The sequence below is a fragment of the Cinclus cinclus genome, chromosome 1 (genome assembly GCF_963662255.1).
Source record: "Cinclus cinclus chromosome 1, bCinCin1.1, whole genome shotgun sequence".
Lineage (NCBI taxonomy): Eukaryota > Metazoa > Chordata > Aves > Passeriformes > Cinclidae > Cinclus > Cinclus cinclus.
This window is the reverse complement of record NC_085046.1, coordinates 147815195-147833817: the sequence shown is the minus strand read 5'-3', so window position 1 is coordinate 147833817 and position 18623 is coordinate 147815195. Positions and strand designations below refer to the sequence as shown.

General features: G+C 38.4%; 1 protein-coding gene across 30 annotated transcripts in view; it reads left to right on the top strand.

Annotated features, from left to right (window-relative positions):
* PTK2 (protein tyrosine kinase 2) overlaps positions 1-18623 on the top strand; it is a 132728-nt gene that overhangs the window by 74053 nt on the left and 40052 nt on the right. For 7 of the 30 annotated variants that reach the window (XM_062491990.1, XM_062492188.1, XM_062492170.1 and 4 more), the window contains 5 exons: positions 1453-1483; positions 3972-4024; positions 13005-13022; positions 16674-16730; positions 18127-18147. In XM_062491990.1, coding sequence (XP_062347974.1) covers positions 1453-1483; positions 3972-4024; positions 13005-13022; positions 16674-16730; positions 18127-18147 — 180 coding nt within the window. Of the gene's footprint in view, positions 1-1452; positions 1484-3971; positions 4025-11758; positions 11843-13004; positions 13023-16673; positions 16731-18126; positions 18148-18623 lie in introns of all 30 variants that reach the window. The other 23 variants (XM_062491946.1, XM_062491974.1, XM_062491956.1 and 20 more) reach the window with 7 other exon arrangements.

Here is an 18623-nt window from a genome sequence, read left to right as displayed (position 1 = left end):
CCCTGGGAAGGCCTGATAGCAGTGGGCAGGACTCTTGTGCCTGTTCCTTCAAGCTTAGTGTCTTTTGCCCAGTTTCATCCAAGTTGAGCCTCTCATGCCCATTACATTCTTTTTCTTGGGTACCTGAGCCCCAGTCATTTACTGCCAGGCTGCACTTCCACACCTTTGGTCTCATATTTATTATTCCACACTATCTCTGAGGATCGTTGCCTTTTGTTTCTTTCCCAAAAGGTATCATCTGCCCTAACGTATCACAGTACCTTTATCTCCCACCTGCTTATATAATCTTACTGTCCTTCCTCTGCCCCCCAGTTCCAGGTGCTTTGCTCTTGTCACCTTGCTGAGCTGCTCTGGGGTTTTAAAATTGCAGCTTCTGGTTTCCCTTCTTTTCTGCAACTTTCTTTCCAACACCCCCCATCAGACTGATCAAAACAGACTGATGTTGCTGAGCCAAATGATGCTTTTCTACCTGTAGACAGCAGAAAAAATGAACCAAAATAGTGTATTTTGCCATGTTGAGTGTGTCTTTTGAATACTGGGCATTTCTCTGCTCAGTCCCTTGATACACAAAGGTGAGACTGTTTACACCTGTAATTCATGGAAATTTTAGCATGGGAGAAAAACAAATGAGAATTCACATTATTTTGTTCAGCAGTGTATGTCACCATTTTTTTGCAAGTGTGGCCATTTTTTCAGGTCACTTTATCAGAGCTACATTAATTTAGAGAGTGAAACACACTTTATTACCCATCTTCTCTCCTTCCCTGCATACTCTAATCTGCTGAAAAGGTGTTTTGCTAAAGGATTAGTAACTTCCCCACAGGAATACCAGTGGTTTAATCAAATCCAGTAGGAAAAAAAAAAACCCTTGAATATGTACATCCAAGCTTTTATACACATTACCATTTTCAAAGAAAGACTGGCAAGGATTTGAATATAGTGTACAAAAAGTAGATTTACTCTCTGGCACAAAACATTAATAATTGTATAGTCTCAAGCCAGTGTGAAATCAATATGATAATATGTGTTTTAATGATTTATTTCAGTTGTCTTACTTGGAAATCCAAGTTGGATTGAATTGTTTTATTTTTATGTTAGCACTTAGGACATCTTGGAGATAAAAGAAAAGCATTTCTTACCAGAGAGATGAGATAGTGTCACACCTTCTGCAAGTGATTTATTGCAGTTATTTGTTAAGAATAAAAAAGAGCTTTTATATTCTGTGTATGTTGTTTCCTCAGATGAGAGTTTGCCTAAAGGTCTGTGTGAGTGGGCAGAAGGAGTTGTTGATATGCTGCTCTTTATATATGTATAGAACATTCTTTTGAGTCACCTCAGTTTTCCTGAGAAATTGTGATGATTACTGTTTCAGGCATGTATATATTTCGCTTTCAGAGAGGTTATTTGAAAACTTGCAAAAGCTTTAATCCTGTTTTCTTCTTGTTTACACAGAAGGTGAAAGAGCTTTACCATCAATACCAAAGTAAGTTTTGTGCTTTCTTTTCTTATATATTACAAAAAAAGTTTTGAAAAATAGTGATGCTTTTGGAACTTCTTGCACATGCTTAATTTTTATTGTTGCTTTTGGATTCCAGAACAAATAGCATGTAGGGCACAGAAAGCTTACAGTAGTATTAAACTACAGAGATACCAGAAAGAAAATCTGAGGACAAAAGTGCATAACGCATCCATCATATTTGACAATAACAAAAGCAGGACGTTCTGGAAAAGACTTGACTAGGATTCAGGCAATTTCTTTTGAATCCACAAGTAAATTTAATTATAGGAGTGATGCTGTGCAGTTTATGAATTGTGGTTTCAATCTGTGAGTCAGTCTTTGGTCTTCTTTTTCCTAATTACCCCTTTTTGGCTTATGTGAAATACAGAAAACACACTTTTTGCTGCTATCATAAATCTGTCACATCACCTTTTCTTTATAAAACTTCCTTAATGGAGCCACTTGAAGTTGCGATCTAGGTTCAGTGTAAAAAAGAATAAGAGTTACTAATTTAAATATTAATATTGCATAGGAAATACCTCTTTATTGTTTTAAATATAGTAAAACTATTCTCCAGTAATAATTGTGGATGCCTAGAAAACACTGATCCTATGTCAGGCAGACAGAGATGTGTTTTTTCCCTTGGTTGGTTTTATGGTGATACTTTATTAAAGGTGCCCTGAGGCAAGTTATCTGCATCTAATGATTCAAAGTGTGCTAAGATACCTCTCTGCATTTTTCTTCTTCCCAAACTTTAAGGTAAATAATGAATTTCTGATTTAGCACTGATTTAGACTATTCCTTATGTTTTTGAGTTGGTGGTCCCTAATGTGGTGGTCCCTTAATTCTTCTTGATGATTCTCTGCTGCCCTGGTGTCACTGGCTGGGTCTCCATCCTCTCTGGAGGTTGTCACAGTTGTCTCATCTTTCCATGGGCAGTTCCTTGTTGTGGCCTCCTAAACTTCAGTCTTTAAAGCAAGACACTTTTTGGTTTTGTTTTTTTTCCCTCCCCTCTGTTTGTAATCTGACTGTTCTCAGTGGCCACATCCAGACCCAGTTCAGAGTCACACATCAGCAGTGTCCTCCTTGAGCTGTCTCAGGCAGTGCCACCCCTGTCCTGTAGCACGAGGTAACTGCTGAAAGACCCAGTGACATTTAGTGGTTGTTGGTGTTCTACCTCCTCTTTTTTATTTTGGGACACAGGCTGTGTCTGCTTTGACCCAGTCACCTCATACTGTTTCTTCCTTTATTTCTGGAAGGAGTCCAGAACTATTTTTACTACTTTCTTAACTCCTGGATGAAGCATGGAATACAGTTTGTTCCTGAATTAGTGATTACACACGGTTCTGCTGCAGCCCTCACTACCAGGCAGCTTTCTCACACTGTAGAAAGAGAGAAGGTAAATTCCGGGAAGAAAAGTTGAGACTGGAAGCCATAAAATCAGTAAAGTTAGTGTGCACTCATGAAACAGAAACATTTCTAAAATTTCTTTTTACTTAAATAGACAAAAATGAGAAACACAGAATAACATTCTAATGACATAAAGCTTAACCCTTTTTATTTGTAAGGATTCCTGGGGTAAAATAGGGTTTGAAGGAAAAGCTTCTCATTTTTGGGGCAGTTTACCAAAAGTAAATTTGTACACTTGAGTCTGTTTAACGAGGGCACCCCATGTGTTCCAAGTCTGGCAGCAGAGCTTTTATCAAATAGATAAAACTGCCAGCCAACAGCATCTTGCATCTGGGAAGATTTGCCTTTGCCAGCTGAAATTCCTGATTTCTGAAGGCATGAAATGCCGTGCTCTCTTGGCTATTAAAATTGTGTTTATATATGCTAAGTGGTGAAAGGTTGAGATTTTGTTAGAATTTCTGATCCTTCTGAATGTTTATGTGTAGCATAAAATATACATAACATAATCAACATTTATATGTGATGAGCAATATATTTATACATAATGAACTATATGTAATATATACATAATGAGCATTTATACATAATGGGCAATACATTTATACATTATAAATAATATATACATAACATAGCGAACACTTATAAATAACTACATTTAAATGCAATTGATTTTCTATGTTTGACATGTAAATTAATTCAAAATACTACAGGATAAGTCTTTTGGCAGACAGGAAATCAATTCATACTCCATTTCCCACAGATCATATATCACAGAAGATACAAGCACAGCCAAGTTACACACATCTTAAAAGTATGCACAGTTTAGGTTTTGTTTTCCTTCAAACTCAGCAGGTTTCTGTGAATATTTGTGCTAATTAAAGCCCATCTGGCTCCCCTAGATGGGATCGAGTGGTAGATTCCTCTCTGACTTCTCTCCCCCTGCTCATCCTGTGGCTGGGGAGGTGGCTCAGCCCTGCTAATTGCAGTAGGTGCCTGTTGGGATGAATTTCCAGTGGTTGTGAAGAATGTACAGCATTCAGCACTTCCAACTTCTGTTTTCCAGGCTGGCCAACAATGAGAAGCAAGGAGTGAGGTCTCACACAGTCTCTGTGTCAGGTAAGGCTCATCCAAACCAGGACCTGAGTTTGTTTCTGGAGCTGGCAGATTTGCAGGCAGCTTTTCCACTCACTGCTGCTCCAGAGCTACTGACTGCCTCAGGCTGGAGCTGTGCTGCCTTCACAGAGCACTTTTTAAAGAAAAACTTCTGTGCAACAGCCACATCTGTGCAGTTACTTCAAAGCCAGGCTGCTTGTCAGAATGCACACTTAACTTTGTGATGAAGTAGAATGTCACCAGTGAGAACTGAAATTACCTGTGTATGTGTTAATTGTGAGGGAGCAGCTTTGAAAAAGGAAAACAGGCAATTAAATATTAATCTTTGTTTTACAGAATGGAGAAGCTTAATAGCTGTTTTTCTGTAGCTGTTTAGATAAAAGTATTTAATTTTTGCTGTTGAAAATGACAAGTTAATTGAAGGATGGGTATGTGAGGTAATACTTATTTCTGTTCTTTATAGGCTTCTAAGAATTCTCCAAGTTAACATGGAGTTTTTAATGTTTTTATGCTTAAGAGAGAATATGTTCCTGTTACAGCATCTTAAATAATTTTGAAGGATTGATTCATAGTAGGATATTAGTAGAAAATGTATTTCTAAATCAGTAGTCACAATATTTATTAAGGGGATTTTAATGCAAAAATGTATTTAAATTGTGATCTATTCCAATCGGTTTCTGGTACTTGGTCACAAACTTGAGGAACCAATACTATGACTCAGTGGATTTCCCACCCCTGACCTAGAGGGAGGTTCAGCCCCACTTTAACATTTATGTGAGCACTTAGTGGCAAATACTCCAAACTCCAACACATTTAATACAATAAGAAGCAAAGTTAAATAGGCATTTGATTACTTTCCTACTTCTCAGATTCATTTCCCCACCCTTACCCACTTCCAAAAGATGTTTGAGATTCACTGCTTGACATAGGAAGCCCATATAGACAATGCAAGGAAACAGGTGAGAAGATCTGAGTTAAAATGAGGATAAAGCTACAGTGGGTAATAGAGCTTCACCAGTTACTATGGCCTCTCAGACTCAAATAGCAGCTTTTCTTCCTTCACTGCCTGGCAAGCAAGCATGGTAGATCAGGTAGATAAGCATGAAGCATGTTCTCTTTTGATTCTTACATGTGTGGCTGATTTTAGCTGTTAAAAAAGTTGAAATTTCTGAAGGGATTACTGCTGTGCTTTGTCATTTCTCCACTCACCCTCAAAAAGGCTGATCTTCAGGATGAAAAAAGCTGTCTGCAGCCTCAAATTTTCACTCTCTTCAGTTTTTCTGAGAATGCCAATAATACTTCTAATAATAAAACCAGTAATAAATGCTGATTTCATGATCCTTTCTTGCTGTCACTCTGACTTTGCAAATTTAGGTATCTTCTGAAGTTCTTCGGTGTTTCATAGCACAAACATTTCTTTTTAAAGTAGCATTTTGAAATCAGTGTAGGAAGTTAGTTGTGATACCCCCAGCTTTGGCACTGAGGGGCATCACATGAAGGTGGAAGAGGGGGAAATGAGAGCATTGCTGTAGCAGCACAGAAGTAGCAGTGCTGGAGGTGAGCTGGTTGTTCAGGTACACTGAGCTGCAAAGCTGGCTCCTGTGAGCAGTGCAATAAAATTAAACCAGAAAATATCGTCCTCATTCTTGCCATTACCAAAACCTAAAAAAATTAGGTATTATTCTTATATTGTAGGACTGTTTTATATCTTTCCACAATGAAATTATTGTGCTTGATGCTTGTTTTTTATACCGTGTTACAAACCACTGGAAATGCTGACATAATGCTGGAATGGTTTAAGCCAGTGCATTTAATATTCAGTCTCAAGGGTTTGTTCTTCATGTAATATAATGACACAGAACACATAAATATGTTTTTATTGTTGTGTTTTTTCCCCCAAAGTTGTTTGAAATGCACTGAGTATGTCATCGTATTAAATTTAAACCAGAGGCAGATTGCTGAGATGAACCCACATGACAGAGGTTATTCTCAGGAGCTACTTTCTGTAAGAATCTCTTGAATCCCCAGAGGAATCAGTTTGCTATAAATGAAGTGATACTTGATACAGATGTGGGGAAGTGTCACTCCTGTTGTCAGATGGAGTGACATCAGTGTGGAACAAGGGAGGCACCAGCTGAACATGATGCTCAGCCCAGTCCCAGGTCAGCAGAGCCTGACAGCAGCCAGGGCTGTGGGGGTGCTGCTGTGAGGTGCAGAACAGGAGCTTTTCTCTGCTGACATTGCAGTGGTTCAGAGCCAAAGGTTTCAGATAAGATGAGCTTTTGTAGCTTAATGATGTGTAATTGCTCCACACCTTTCATGTCTTAAATTAACTCTGCTGTTTGATTTCACTGGCACTGCTTCCCTTTGTTTAGACCTCTCCCGATGCTAAAGATAAATAGCAAAAATCTGAAGCAGAGATTCAGAAAAAAAATCCGAAGTCAGATATATTAATAGTATTAGCACACTTAGTTCAAAAGGGAAGTTTCACAGTGAGTTCCAAAACTGGGATAAACCAGCAATATCCAAACCCAATGTGAAGCATGATTTGGTGGTTTGAAAGTTCAGGTATTTGTCTGAAGCTTTGCAGGTTTAAAAAGGGACCTGTTAATGAAAGACACCTACCTTGTCTTTTTGAAATATTTATTAACATACTTTGGAATATTTCTGGTCTAGTGAAGTGAAAACTCGGTCTTTTCCAAGTGCTCCAGTATTCCAAGGAACACAAAGATAGAAGGTTTGTAAATGCTTCTGATTTTTTTTTCCTTCTCTGAGAAAAGGCCTTTTCAAACTAGTGAGGGATGAAGTTGGTTTCAGGAATCCAGAGCAGCAAATTGCTGGGTCTGAGAATCTCTGTGTCACTGAACCAGGTTTCACCACACATCTCTTGCTGCTTTGCTTTCTTCTGGTTTTGTCTGCCTTGACTCCTCAAACTCTCTGTTCTTTGCAGTGGACACTGTCTCTGTGTGCAGCCAAGATGCCTGCCAGATTCCCCTCCTTTTTAAAAGCATAGTAATTTTATGCCTCAACACATTTGTGTAAGATTGTGAGTAAGTATGAATAGGCTAAATTAAATTAGTTGTATTTTAGATTTCTTTGGTAGTCTTCTGATGGTTTTGGCTGAAGTTGCTGTGATCCACCAGAAACAATGAGTGCTTTAGCTAATAGGTAGTAGCAACTTTTACCTCCTTCTCCCTCTGCATCTGCATTAACAAAGAGTTCTTTGTACTTAGCCAAGAGTGTACACTCGGGAAATGGTAAGGCTAAATAATTTGCTCTGTGCACATAGTATATCAAATGTGTAAGAAGCAGCACACCAGTTAACTCTAATTTTACTGACTGTATTTCCACTGTTTGGCTTGGAGACACCTTATTAAAATTCTCTGCTGTAGTCTAAAGGAACTTACTTTGGCCCACAGTTTGTTTTTTAAATAGCAAACATTAGCCTTTGGAACCCAATCTTATATTTCCAAAATTAATAACTTACCTGGTCAATTATATATTACAGAAAGTTTTTCATAAAATGAAATCAGTACAGCAGTAGCTGCTTCCTCCCTTTTCACATGAATTCCTTCTGACACAGAGCTCTTTAGTTTCTTCTGCCCCTTCATTGCTTGTGTAAATATGACTAAGAAGAATAAATATGCTTTTGCATCCCTTGGCTAATCTCTGTGCCCTGGAGAATTCATTATTTTTTTTAATCCTAGCTCAAATTCTACTTTCCATGCAGTGCCATAGAATATGACATTTCAGGCCTGTGTGTTTCCGTGAGCTCTGAACAGGCAGAGTATTGAACAAGTCTTGGCAAATTCTTGGCAGTGCTGGGTTAATGGTTGGACTTGATGGATCATAAGGGTCTTTTTCAACCTAAGGGCCCCTGTGATTCCAAGCAATCTGTCCTGGCATTTGGATATTCAGGTACTGTTGTAAAATGATGTTTTTGTGGGGAGGGAGCTGTGAGTGGGAAGATGACAGGAAGGGAGAGATGAGCTGTCCTGCAGTAGCCAGCATAAGGGATGTGTCTGAAGGGGATTTTAGGATGTCCCACAGGGTTGGTCTTGCTTAAAGCAGGTGCTGGTTTTGCAGCTTTAGTATGAGCTTAGTTGGTGAAGGAAATTAAAAGGTCTTTGAAAATACAGTCCCTGTTTCAGCTGATGAAGCAGAGTGTTCAAGGCACCTGAGTAACAAACCCCAGGCCACAAACCTTTAAAAGGGAAATAAGTATATTAAAGAGAAACTCTACAGGTTTGTTATCCAGTTCCCTAGCTGGTGCAGCTGCTCTCAGTATCATAGAGCAGCATTTTAAACTCAAAGGGGTGCAGCTCTAAGTGCATCATGAAATGATGCCATTGCCTCTCTATCCCATAGTTTAGATTCATTCAGTAACATGCCATGTGGAAGATTTGACCTCTTGGAGCAAATATCTATATAGGAGCGGAAGGATTTTAGTGTCCTGAAAGAGGGGGCTTTTCTCCAAGTTTCCAAGTTCTGATTTAAAATCAAAAATGTGTAACGTAACATTGTTAGACTTCAATCACTGTGATTAAGTCCTAGTCATGGCAGTGAAATGGGAGTTCCTTCTCTAAGGTGGTGCTTAGGAGCAGATCCTCTTTGGGGGAGCTGCCAGTTTAGTCATGTCATTCAGCTGAAATTCCAGTTTGAATGGGAAAAAAACCCCATTTTGAAGGAGGTAAGCCTGATTTAAATGAGATTTTTAAATGAAGGAAAAAAACTTTCATGGTATAGTTTGTAAATAAAAGAGGCTTTCAGAAGGTTTCCTATAGAGCAGAAGCCAAATGTGAAAACACAACAAACAGGAGAGGAAAAAAAACAATCTATTCACCTGATGTCAGTGTTACTTCAGGGTGCTCTGAAAGAAGGAGATGTTGGCATGTGAAAAGATTTGTCTGTCCTGGGTTGAGGCTGATCACCGGCAAGCTGTGAGCAGGATGGAAAGACAAATTCAATTTTATGGAATCACTTCTGCTTGCAGAGCACAGTGCAGGCTCTGTGTCATGATTCCTGTGCTCCACATGAAGCTCTGCCCTGTCTGAAAGAGCTTCTTGTGTAGGACTTGTATTTCTTAGCTCATTTTGATTTGGTGGGGGAAAAGGTGGCCTTCGCTTGAGGTTGAAAAAATTGGCAGTTTTTTAATGTCCATTTTGTCAAGACATTCCAAAAAGAGAAAGCTGAGAAGTGTAAGTAAATTTTTAGATGAAAAATTGTACCTTGAGCACTTAGGACTGTGTCACTCTGAAAAGAAAAACTCACTTCTGAAAAGAAAAACTAAGAGTCTTGCCGTAAGTTACACAGTTATAAATTCAACTCAGGTAATTATTAAGTAATTTGAGGAATATAAAGACTTTGTTGGAGCAGTAGCTCTGCCATATGGTCACAGCCCTGTGAGATGTTCAAGCTTAAAGTTTACTGCAGATTAATTTTACAAACCTTGAGCAAGTCATTAGTCCCCAGGTTCATGGAGGATGGAGTTGCTGCTTAACTCACCTGGCTATTTCACTGGTTAATAAGATAATATAGTTGAAAATGCCCTTAATGCTAATAAATTGCAGTATTTCAGATTCCCATCACAGTTGAATACACTGGTGCTGTTATCTTTTCCTATTTTAGCCTGACTGGCTAAAAGGCTTCTTCTCATGCATAAAAAGACCAGAATGAATTGTGGTGACAGTATTAAGAGATTTTTTCCATATTGGTGTCCAGGAAGTTTCTGCATTGATTCCATCAGCCTGTGGTGCTAGTTAAGGAGTATTTGCTCTCCTGGGCCCTTCCTTTGCGAGCTTCTCATTGGATTTGAGCAGACACTTCTGCTGTGCAAATAGTAACAGTGTGGTATCACTGGAAAAGTATTCCATGCAGGTTTGTATATGTGGAAACAAATTTGGTGTGGCAGCCCCGTAGTACTCAATAAAGGCAGAGTTTGAAATGCAAAGGAAGAGTTGGACCATCACATCACAGGGCATCAGGGCGTGAGCAATTAGAAACACCTTTACCTTTACAGTGTGCCCTTCATTTGAAATAGGCTTGGTCAGGTTTCAGCAGCTTCTGCCACTCACCTACCAGTGTGAGGGTGAGCAGCATTTCAGCACTTCAGACTTAAATTAGCTCTGTAGCCTGAGCAGGCAGGTCAGGAGTTGGAGCATCTCTTCCCTTTTAGATGGTTTGTGTTGCCTGCAGTGACTCTGTACCTCTTCTTCTGTTTCAGTACAGTGTTAGGTTCCCTCATTCTCATGCCAACACCTTTTCAGTAGTCACTTAAACGAGCTGCAGTATTTTTTCCTTTCATAGTATGTCTGAAGCTTTTTATGAATGTTACCTGAGGTTTGTGCTAGAATGACAGTGCTGAAAATTGTCTGTCATGTGATGTTAGGAAGAGAAGTCCCTTGGGAGTATCAAGGGGGAGAGTGTTCCCCTTTAGACTGTCTTAAACCAAGATAAATAGAAATACTGATACACTGACTTAGTCAAGAATTTTACCCTCTCCTTGCACCTCTTTTAGTTTATAGCATTGAATCTGGTTAATGTTCTTTCTCTTTGTAAGTGCATTTTACCACTAAATTAATGATTCCTGTTTGCTCAGTCACCCATCAGTTTTTATGACGGTAGTTTTTGTTGACTGTAGAAGTTATTTTTATTAAAATGTAATTCTCCTTTTCCACCCTTCCTGCACTCCTCATGCCACTGACTGGTTCACGTCCCAGTAGCTGCTGCTGTGGGACTGGGCTTTAAACACCTGCATCTCCAGCCTGTGTAACTCCAGGTGACTGGACCTCACTCCTGAATTTTGGCTGTGAAGAGCAGGAAGATGCAGGTTTTTTATTTAATTGGCTTTTTTAACCACTTCTCATATTTCTTTGGAGAGAGGAAAAAGGGGAAAGCAGAGAGGAGCAAACAGGTAACAAGAGAAATAAAAGGAGCAGGTAGCCTCAGGTGCTGAGTGTCATCTTGTGCTCTTCTTCTCACCTGGTACAGCTTCTTTGTATTTTTTCCTACTCCACAGTTTCCCTTGTCATGATAAACACTCCTGATAAGCACTTGGCTAAAAAAATGCAGTGGGGTGACTGGGAAAGGGGGCAGTGAGGCTGCCATGGGATTTTCACCCAGAGATCCTTGCAGAGCTGAAATATCCATTGGCAAGGCAGGTCTGCACTGGGAATAAGACTGGTGGCAGATCTGAGATCATAAAATCTGTCAGTGCTGTATTTCAGGCAGTAGGAAAACCATGTTTTCCCTTGTTCTGTGTAACCTTGCTATGTGAAATACTTCTGTGTTGTTTTAAGGGTGCAGAGAGTCAATACATACATATTTAAGTATGGTGACTGCCACTTAAGCTGGAGTACAGCTGTCACACAAGTCTGACAGAACTTAAGATGGCAAACTTGGAAAACCAGGTTGCACTTCTGTGATAGACAATGTTCTTTGTATTGTTAATGAATGGTGTACATAGCTGGAATAACTTCACTTTTTAATGGGTTCTATTCTTACCTCTAAAAACTGAAATATGAATTACTGTAGAAAGGAATTTGAGGGAAAATGCCAAAAATGCTTTAGACTTTCAGAAACATTTGTATTTTCATTTGAGTGTACAGAATTGTAATGTAAACCTTTACTTTTATGTTCGTTCATTGTAGATGTTCTCTTCAGTCTGTTTTCTTTTATTTCCAAATAATTTGTTTCTGTTTTTTTTTTTCTCTTTCCTTTTCTTGCCTCTTTGTAAAGGAGTCAATCACTGTCAGCATAAAGTAAAGAAAGCTAGACGCTTTCTGCCTTTCGTCTTCTGTGCCCATGAGTCGCCGCCCAAGGGTACTGCTCTGCTCTTTGTCTAGGCTGCCTTATTAACCCAAAAGCTGAATATACTAACTCAGTTACTGTTTGTAAACTACTTTAGCCTCAGGTAAACAGAGTTCCAAGAATAATTTCATTATGTTTTCCTCCTGTTGAATTGGATTTTCATGCAGTGTCAACAGCTTGCTGGTCCCTGTTTTTATGGGGCATGTGTTTTTGAGCATCATATGCTACAATGACAAACATACTAAATTATTTTATTTATACAGTTATGCAGCCCTTGTCTGCCTTTTTTTTTTTTTTTTTTTTTTTGTAAATATATTTTGACCTCATTCTTGGACCCCTGATACAGCATGCTATGGATGAAACAGAATAGCAACAATAAGCATCAGCTGAGATCACTTTGAATTAAACATGGACTACAGCGATGCTTTTGGCTGCGTACTGGTCCAGCACTGATCTAGACCAGTTTGGCTTTATTAGGGGTAAGAAGAACTTTCTGTTAACTGTAAAAACTTTATAAAATATTTGCCTTAGCTTGTGCTGTGGGGTTTGGTGTGCAGTAGGGCTGCTGCAGTACACGTGGAATCCGGTGTTTGTGTGAAATCTTCCCCATAGACTTGCTCTCCTTGCCACTCTTTTAAATTTCAGCCTTGTACAAGTGCACAATGCTCTGTGTCATTAAAGCTTAGATGGTTCTGTTTCTCACTCATGTCTTGGGGATAGCTCAGGAGTGCATTTCTTCTGGAATGGTCAACACCAACTCGGCTTATCCAAAGTCCTGAGTGTATGTGCAGAGTCAAGTTGAGCCGACTCATCTGGCTGTAGAACTGCTTTAAAGTACTGAATAAACCCAGAAATTGATATTTCTTAACAATGCATTAAAAGAACTAGTTCCAGTTCCAAATTTAATTTTTGTGTACCTTGTGTTTGAAAAACATTAACTCTGTTTCATCATAAAAGCTTCTTAGAGCGTATCTCTGTCCCTTGGGTTTTAGGTGAGAAGTCTTAAATTCTGCTGCTTTTGTGGTTTCTCTTGAGTCAGGTATATAAGATAACTACAGTCTGAATACTTTTGGATTACTCATGAATTTAATAGTATATTTTCCCCTCCCCCTTCTCTGTCCCCTCTCTCTTCCCCTCTTTTTTCTCTCTCCTTGCATGCCACCTGGATCTGCAGATGAAATTAGTGGGGACGGTAATATGTTTTCTAGTCTGTGTGTTACTAACGTGCAATATGCAACTCTTATCTCCATATACCACTTAATGCACATTTCAGTAATACATTTTATGCAGCTTTTACTGTTAAAAAGTGGTCTGCTTTGGGTATTAGCTGATAAATTCTGTACTTTACAGGCTGTGCAACTAATGCTTTCTGCTAAACTGGGATTGGAAAAGGAAAAATTCTATTTCAAACGCACAGGGATGTGGTGGTGCATGTGTTTGCAATGAGACTTATGGCATGATGCAAAGAAGGTTTAGAGATTTGCAAGTGTCCAGTTTGATTGAAACGTTGCATCAGCATTAATTTGGTCAGTGGGTGAGATCAGTGGCTGTAACACCTGAGAAATGAGTCTACTGAGTAATGCTTTAAAGGCATCAAATTGCTCCTTGCATTAAAAGAAGCTGTACAAGATAGATTAGTGCAGATTGAATACATGAATATTAGCCTGGTTCCAGCTATTCAAACTAATAAAGACAGATTTTAATGTTCGGGGTTTCCTTTTAAAAACTTCAGAAGTTACTACAAAATATTTATCTTCTGCATACTTTTTAAAGTCTTTTTTTCCTCTGAAAATAAGTTGGGGTTTGGTTTTTTAAAAGAGATTTTTAGCTATTTTTCTAAAGGATTCCATCTGATGTTGGGAAAGAATCAAACTGCTGCTACTGATAGCATATGTATCTTTATTCTTCTAAGTAGGAGTCACTAAAAGGGCATAAAAGCAATATGCAAAGGAGGGTGATAGAGGAAATAGAGGTCATGTCTTGTGACCTTCCTTTCAGTAAAATGTGAAGGGGGTGTATTAACTTTTCATCTCCTTTCCTTTAGATATAAGATGAAGATAATACCACACATTTTTCTTTCTTTTCTTAAACATCAAAAGAACATCTTTTCTGACATAAATTTAAAAATTATATTTCAGATATTACCCCTACATAGCTCTTTATTGAAACTTACCTCTTTTTGTAAATTACGAGCTCTGATAAATGGGAAAAATGATGAAAAAGGGAAGTTCAGACATGTGCTAAAGGTCATGGATTAACTATGGACTTAATACCCTGGGATGTTTCTTCCTACAGTTTCATAAATGCATTCAGATTTAGTAAAGCTCAAATTGGCTTATTCTTGTGTGTGACCACCACTATCTGTTCCTGAAAGCAACTTGTTTATTTTACCATCTCCAAGTGATGGTGCTGGGTGAAAAAGTGCAGGAGGGCAGCATGATTAGCCCTGTTATTAAATCTGAGTTTTTCTAGACTTACCAAGGACATCTAGAATCGTTTAATGTGTTCAGCTCTTGACAGTGCTGTAACACATCCTCCTTGGTGGAGCAGCCAGGAGAGCCCTGTCCAGCTCAGATTTGCTTCAGGCTCCATGCAGGTTCTGGAACATCTCTTAGCAGACACAGTTCTGGGAGATCTGGTAGTGTCTCACTACATTAATACTGGGCTCAACCCCTCTGTGAGGGAGGGCAGTTCTCTTTGTTCCAGACCACTTTGAGCCCATCAGTGTTGATGCCTTGACTGAATTTTCCCCATTAATTCCCAGAAACAATGCCAGACATACATAGGATTTTTTTTTCTTTTTATATTCCTCTCCAGAGTGTTAAATGTGGAAAAACAAATATTTGTGTAGTTAATTGCATATATCTAATTTATTTGGATTGATTATGAAGACACTTCTGGTTTCATGATGGTTTTGGGCAATGTATCAAAACCATGTAAAGTTCTCTGTGCTGTTCTGAAAATGCTTGTAGTATGAATTAACTCATTAATTTACAATAGAAAGATGAACAAGCCCTGCCATGGATCATGTTCTGAAAGCACTATTCTGTAACCTAGTGTGACAAGTGTTAGGGGCTTTTAAGTGGCCCCAGTTTCGTTTCCAAATTTTAAAACTTTTTCTTAAGTATATTTACAGTAGTTTTCAGCCAGCTCATTTTATAACAAGGGTTAAGAACTTTCTGATATCTTCAGCAAAATCCTGTCACAATATTAGAAGGAAACAGAGTGATTATCTCCATAATGTTGGAGGGGTTTTTTTTTAAAGCTTATTATTTAATCAAACTGAGGCTTATTTTTACAAAAACATTAATGTAGGGAAGAAAATAGAATACCAAGAATGAGATAAGTGCTTCTGGAGTGTTCTGCCTGTTCAGAATTGTGCACTGTCTTTATAATTTATTGCATTTTCATTAGGTGACTGTGTTTTGCTATGTCCCAAATAGAAATTGCCTAGCAAAATTCAAAACTACATGTAATTTCCCAATTCTGCTTTTGTAACACCTGACGTATTCGTAAAGGAGTTCAAAAGAAAAAACAGCTTTAATTTTATTTAAGTAGAAGGAAACTAGGGTCATAAAATTACACTTAGTCCCTGAAGTGTGTTGAACTTGAAAGTTTATAGGCAGCCTGTAGTTTCCTAATTTTTGAATATTCAGTTTGCCTGAAAACTGAGCCTCTTGCTTATCTGTGTGTGTAATATTGATGAGCCTTGCTCCGGTTTCAGGGCTGGGTTGAGCTGGGGGACATTCCCATCCTTCTTCCCACTCCCTGTGACTTTGTCCCAGTCCAGGCCATTGCTCTAGAAGTGATGCCAGGGAGCTGTAGGGATGTATCCACATGCTCCAGGGCAGATGGGGGAAAAGAGGGAAGAAATCATGACTTCCAGAGGCTTTCCAGTGTGTGATCACCTGAAATCAGCCACAAAAACTGCACAGTGGGATTGGAAATGATTCAATTTTAGAACCTCTCTTTGTGTTTAAAAAAGTTGGTGAGTAGAATTGACAGCTTTGAAGTGAAAAATGAGCCCAGTGTTGCAGACTGGCTTTAAAACCCCTGAAGGAAATGATCTGACCTTTAGGAAATGACCTACACACACTGGAAGTTCTTTGGGCAAGGGAAAGACCTTCTGATATGACTTGACACCATTTAAACCATTTTGAGAACAGATGATGTAAAAGTTGCAAGTTTTAAACAGAGGAGGGAGTGCACTGTCATTTTTTCTGAAAATTTTGGGAAGTCGTTTCCAAAACCTGTCCATGAAATCTTGAGTCTTGACAGCAAAACTAGTGGTGAATTTCTACTAAACAAGGAAAATTGTAAGAAGAATGGGGAAGAGAGTGTGGCTTAAAAAGGTCATTGTGCTCTAGAAGATTCTGTGGTAAATAACTCACCTGGCCACACTGACAGTAGGGGGAAGCTGCCCTGGAACATCATTGGTGTCTTCTGCCTGTTTGACATAAAAAATAGCAAACTGTTATTCACACTTTATTGAAGGTAAAGCAATTAAACTTATTTGTAATTCTTTCTCTTTACAAATGGAATTTGCTGTTTAAAAGATTTAAAATCAACAGTTTAGATGGGTCCCAGTTGCAAAACTTGAAATTTTTTTGAATACAGAGGTATCTTCCTTTTCCTTGATGGGTGCATCTACAAAATTGGCACTGAGGTCATTATCATATCATGAATTATGCATGAGCAAGCTTTAGTCATGCTGTATTCAATGTGACCCGGCAATGCTGAACTTGGGGTTTGGGACATCTCAGTCTTGATACATTGGAGATGTTGTTCTGGAGAATTGTTTTCATCTGCTTTTCCCGAAACTCTTCAATTCCTCCCTTTGCAGAGACTGATGACTATGCAGAGATTATAGATGAAGAAGACACTTATACAATGCCCTCAAGTAAGTGCCATGGTTAACTTGGGAACTTTCCTCTCCAAAAGCTTCCTTGGTTTAGCAGGGACTGAAATATTTCAGCCTTATTTAACAAATGTGCAAAGAAAAATGTTTTGGTTTCCTGCCATCTGTGATTTCACAGTGAAATTCTTTATTTTGTCTCAAAATGGGGATTTTTTTTTTTTTTTAATTTTTATTTTATTTTGATGCTGAACATAACATAGATTGGAACTCTGTGATGAGAGCAAACAATGTGGCAAGCTCTGTGGATTGCTGTCTGACTGTATCTCTGACTGTAGCTCTGGAACAGACCTGGTGCTCTCCAATTCCATGAGAGGAGAACACTCAACTGTACCACATGCAATTTTGTTAAAGATGAAAGACAGCAGGAACAAAAACAAAAATTCAAAGTTCTGTTGAGTCTTCATCTTTGAAGTAAAAACAGTGCTGCTTGTGGCTAGCACAAGGATTTTGTATTACAGCCTGTTCGAATTATGATATAATCCTAAACTGTTAAAGCCAATTCATATAATGTGAAAATCCAATATTCTGATTTTTAAAATTGCATCTGGGAAATTCCAGTTGCATTTGGGCAACCAAGGATTTCTTTGGAAGTAGACAATTCATTGGTGCAGAATCCTGCCAAAAACATCAGGTTGGGTGAGTTGTGAGAGGGGAGGATGGTGCTGAGTTGGGGCCACATTCTGCTGAAGGACCATGGCCTTGCACAGATTTCTGAGCTCACCATGGTGCAGAATGTTTCTTGATCCACCTCAGTGTTCACAGCATTATTTCCACAGCTGTGGAAAAATCTTTGAAAAGCAAGAATATATGTTTTGCAAAACATATATATATATATATATATACACATATATATATGAATATCAGTATTTGAAAAGCAAGAATATATGTTTTCCAGAAATAAACTGAGCATTTTTAAGTCACTGTGTATTCTATTAACATAGTTTTAGGATCAAAACGTACTGTGATAAATTATATCCTCTGTTCTTCTTAACAGATTAACTTTGTGTAATTTATTTCCCCCCTTCCCTCCCCTTCTTCCCCAACCTTTCTATTTAAATTCTCTTGGAAGTAATTACCTGTGGGCCCAGCCCTGGATGTGCTGAGCACTTGAATATGGCTTCAGTGCAAAACCCATGAGTTGGGCTGTGGAGGGAAATTCATTAAGTGCTTTGCTGGATTGAAGGGGACTCAAATGTTCAGCTCCCAAAGGAATGAGTCAGTAAATATCACAAGAATGGGCCTGTGACTTCTGCTAATGTAAACTTTAAATTGCATCAATATATTTCTTTTTTTTAATGTTGAAAAATGTTTGTCCTGTTTTGATTTTAAGAAGCTCTATCTAAGTACGCATTTGATTTTTCTCTTAATTGCACTGCAGAAAGCTATGGAATAGATGAAGGTAACAGGAGACCCTTTACCCATCCCTGTATGCTTGCAGTTTGGAATGATGTGGAATTTTTAAGCTTACTGTTCACTTTCATTTAATAAACATTATTTATTTATAGTTAAACCAGTTAGCTTTGGGATTTTAAAGAGGAAAATGCAAAACTTAAAAAAAAAAAAAAGAGATGAAAAAGGCATTTATCACTTTGTTAGCCAGCTCTACATGACATTGCTTCTGTAGTATTAGTGATGTCAGAGTCAAGTTTATGAAGTTCTAAGCTGGTTGGTTATAATTTTTTCTCTGAATAATACAAGTAAAAGTGAAAACATATACTGTACATGCTTTTCTGCTGTTCCTGAAATATTTTTCCATGTCTGCTAGAAATTAAATTGCAAATGAAATCATTCAATTGCAATTGATTAAATGTTCTGCTGAAGTGCTGAGCCATTTTTGTCAGTAATGTTCTCAGCCTATTAAACTGTGACATTAAC